Below are 3131 nucleotides of genomic sequence, written 5' to 3'. Positions count from 1 at the left end.
TATTTCAATTTGTTTTGATCTATGCCTCTTTATAATATGTGAGGGTGTTTTATTTGTTTGTCTTTTATTATTGGAATTCAATAATTTAGTCAAGATGCTATTGTTGTCTCAAACTGGAAAAAGCTTACGTCACAAACATATAGAAGCTGGTGTGCTAAGGTTTTCCTCAGTCTTTTAAAAACCGGACCAGACCGGCCGGTCGGACCGGTCGAATTGGGAACCGGTCAGGTAACCGGTCTAGTTCAATAGTCGGATCGGGTATGCCATCAAACCGGTGGGAACCGGTGAAAACCGGGAAAACCGACGGTTTAATTGCTTTTTTTTTCGCTTTTTTGTTTAAACTTTTTTTTTAATTTTTTTTTTAACTTTTTTTTTACATTTCTTTTAAACTTTTTTTTAACATTTCTTTTAAACTTTTTTTTTTAACTTTTTTTTTCATATATTTAGTAGTGTATTACTTAAATAGCATTCTCACATAGTTTTTTTCGTTAGTGACAAATTAAAAACTTTATTGACTATTTGTTATCTTTGCTAATAAATTTTCTTAAATAGCATAAACATATTGAATTTTATTTGATTTTCTTTTTAGGAGGATCTTATTTTGAATTAAATTTGGTACACATTGGAGTTATTTTGTTATAAACTATTCAATTAGATTATGTTGTAATTAGACTTTGTTTAGATTATGTTGTAATTAGACTTTGTTTGCAATTAGACTTTGTAATTTTTTACTATTTTGTTATGTGTGATACCTTTGTTTAAAATTTGAATTTAAGTTATGAAATTGTGAATTTATGATATGATATTTTTAAAAAATTTAAAAGCTAGTTATATTTTTTTAGAGACTGAATCATCCGGTTCGACCGGTTTTATACCTATATAATGACAGGTCTATTCAACCGAGTTATCCGGTTTAATCTGGTTTAATCTAGTTTGGTCGTGCGATTCGACTAGTGACCCAGTAGTTCGACCGATAAACTAGTGACCCAATACCCTCACTGGTTCGATGACCGGTCCGGTTTTTAAAACACTGGTTTTCCTATAATATCATGTCATTCCTTAAAATTTTCAAAGGCATTCCTTTATTTTTCAAAATATGAACTCATACCCTTCCAAATATATTTAAATTAGAGTATTCTATCGATCGGACCGGCCGGTCGAACCGGCCAGGTAACCAGTCTGGTTCAATAGCTGAATCGGATATGTCATTGAACCGATGTGAATCGGTCAAAATCGGAAAAACAGACAGTTTTTCTGAATCGACGGTTTAAATACATTTTAAATTTTTTTTATTTTAAAAAATTAAAACGACGTCATTTTGATTATTTTAATAAAAAATTAAAATAAAAAATTAAAAAAATGTTGTAGATGTGATTGATTTTGTTACCGAAGATTTTGATATTGAAGAAGAAGATCCCAACATTGAAAACAATTTTTCTTTCTTAAAATTTAATTTAGTAGACAATAGAATTATTTTATTATAAATTATTCAATTAGATTATGTTGTGATTAAACTTTATTTGTAATTATACATTATAATTTTGTATCATTTTATAATGTGTGATACAAATGTTTAAAATTTGAATTTAAATTATGAATTTGTGAATTTATTTATAATGATATTTTCAAAAAATTTAAGTAATAGTTATATTTTGTTGAGACTGAATCATTTGATTCGACAGGTTTTATACCTATAATAATTTTGTTATGACGACTGGTCTATTGACCAATAAACTAATGACTCACTACCTCACACTCCAAACTTTTATAGGTGTCTCAATCATATATATAGTGGATGGACATAGGTCTATCAAATAAGTTGTGTTGGCAAAAACTTCATCCTAGAAACTCATGGGTAACTCATTCCAACAACTTGCATCTTGCCCCGCTCCAAAACACTCTTGATAACACTTTCTGTGAGGTCATTTAGTTGTGGTTTTGTCAACTACAAATCTAAGCCTCTTTATAGCTTGTTTCCTACAAACTTTTAATTTAGTTCCCAACTAATTTCCTATAAGAGTATGTGAATTATTAAACTTTTCAAATGTGTTACTATTATGTTTCAAAGTATAAACCCAAACTCTTCTAGAAAAATTGATCTATGAAGTATTGTTTCCACATTATATTACTCAACAGCCATCCTTATATTTGATGTGTTTCAATCCTATGTTAAATAACAGCAAGTTTTCCTCACACTAGTAGTCTTTTTGTTTCCATATTATTTTCCTTTCTCAGATATTACCCGGTACCCTGTTACTTAAACCATTAATGCTTTTCTCTCGATGCACTTCATGAAAATCATATTATTCTTATATACTTTGAATGATTCAGAAATAGTTTTTCTAAGGGTAAATTTTGTCATGTCCCCCAAAATTTCAATCATTGTCAGTTTGTTCTTTCTTTTTATTTTTTGGCTAATAACCCAAACATGAAATTATATTAATCAGAATGAAGAGCTATACAACCTCCAACGCCAGTCCTAACTAATCTCAAATAGGAACAATAGCCAAACCATAAATAACGTTACAAGAAAAACTACACACCCGAGTGCCTAAAATTCTTGACTAACAGATCCAATCTCTCCTTTCCCCTTTCCAGCAACCTTCTTAGGCAACAAATTCTGATGAATGTTAGGCAACACACCTCCATTAGCAATAGTGACAGATCCCATCAATTTACTCAATTCCTCGTCGTTCCTCACAGCAAGTTGAATGTGTCTCGGTACAATCCTCGTCTTCTTGTTATCCCTCGCAGCGTTACCAGCAAGTTCCAAAACCTAAACCACCAAAAAATAACAATTTCAGAAATGAACACAGCAATAGAATCATAATATCAAAATTACATAACTAGTGAAATTTACCTCAGCGCAAAGGTATTCAAGAACGGCAGAGAGGTAAACCGGTGAACCAGAACCAACACGCTGAGCGTATCGACCAGCTTTAAGGAAGCGAGCGATACGGCCGACGGGAAACTGAAGACCGGCTTTGGTTGACCTTGAAACAGATTTGGTTTTTGGTTGTTTGCCTCTTCCACCTTTCTTGGTTGTTGCAGGTGTACCTGTAGCCATTGTAACTTTTCTTTTTGTATTAAATTTGCAGAGGATAACGAGGAAGAGATTGTGTTGTTGTGAA

At 31.6% G+C, this 3131-nt stretch overlaps 1 protein-coding gene across 1 annotated transcript; it reads right to left on the bottom strand.

The window, feature by feature from the left end:
• Positions 1-2415: 2415 nt before the first annotated feature.
• Positions 2416-3131, bottom strand: LOC131612503 (histone H2AX-like). Its single transcript, XM_058884294.1, has 2 exons — positions 2861-3131; positions 2416-2776 (listed from the first exon to the last, which is right to left on the bottom strand). The coding sequence occupies exons 1-2, from the start codon at positions 3065-3067 to the stop codon at positions 2552-2554; spliced, it is 432 nt and encodes a 143-aa protein (XP_058740277.1). The 5' UTR covers positions 3068-3131; the 3' UTR covers positions 2416-2551.

The sequence above is a fragment of the Vicia villosa genome, linkage group LG6 (assembly GCF_029867415.1).
Source record: "Vicia villosa cultivar HV-30 ecotype Madison, WI linkage group LG6, Vvil1.0, whole genome shotgun sequence".
Classification (NCBI taxonomy): Eukaryota; Viridiplantae; Streptophyta; class Magnoliopsida; order Fabales; family Fabaceae; genus Vicia; species Vicia villosa.
This window is presented reverse-complemented; position numbering and strand designations above follow the sequence as displayed.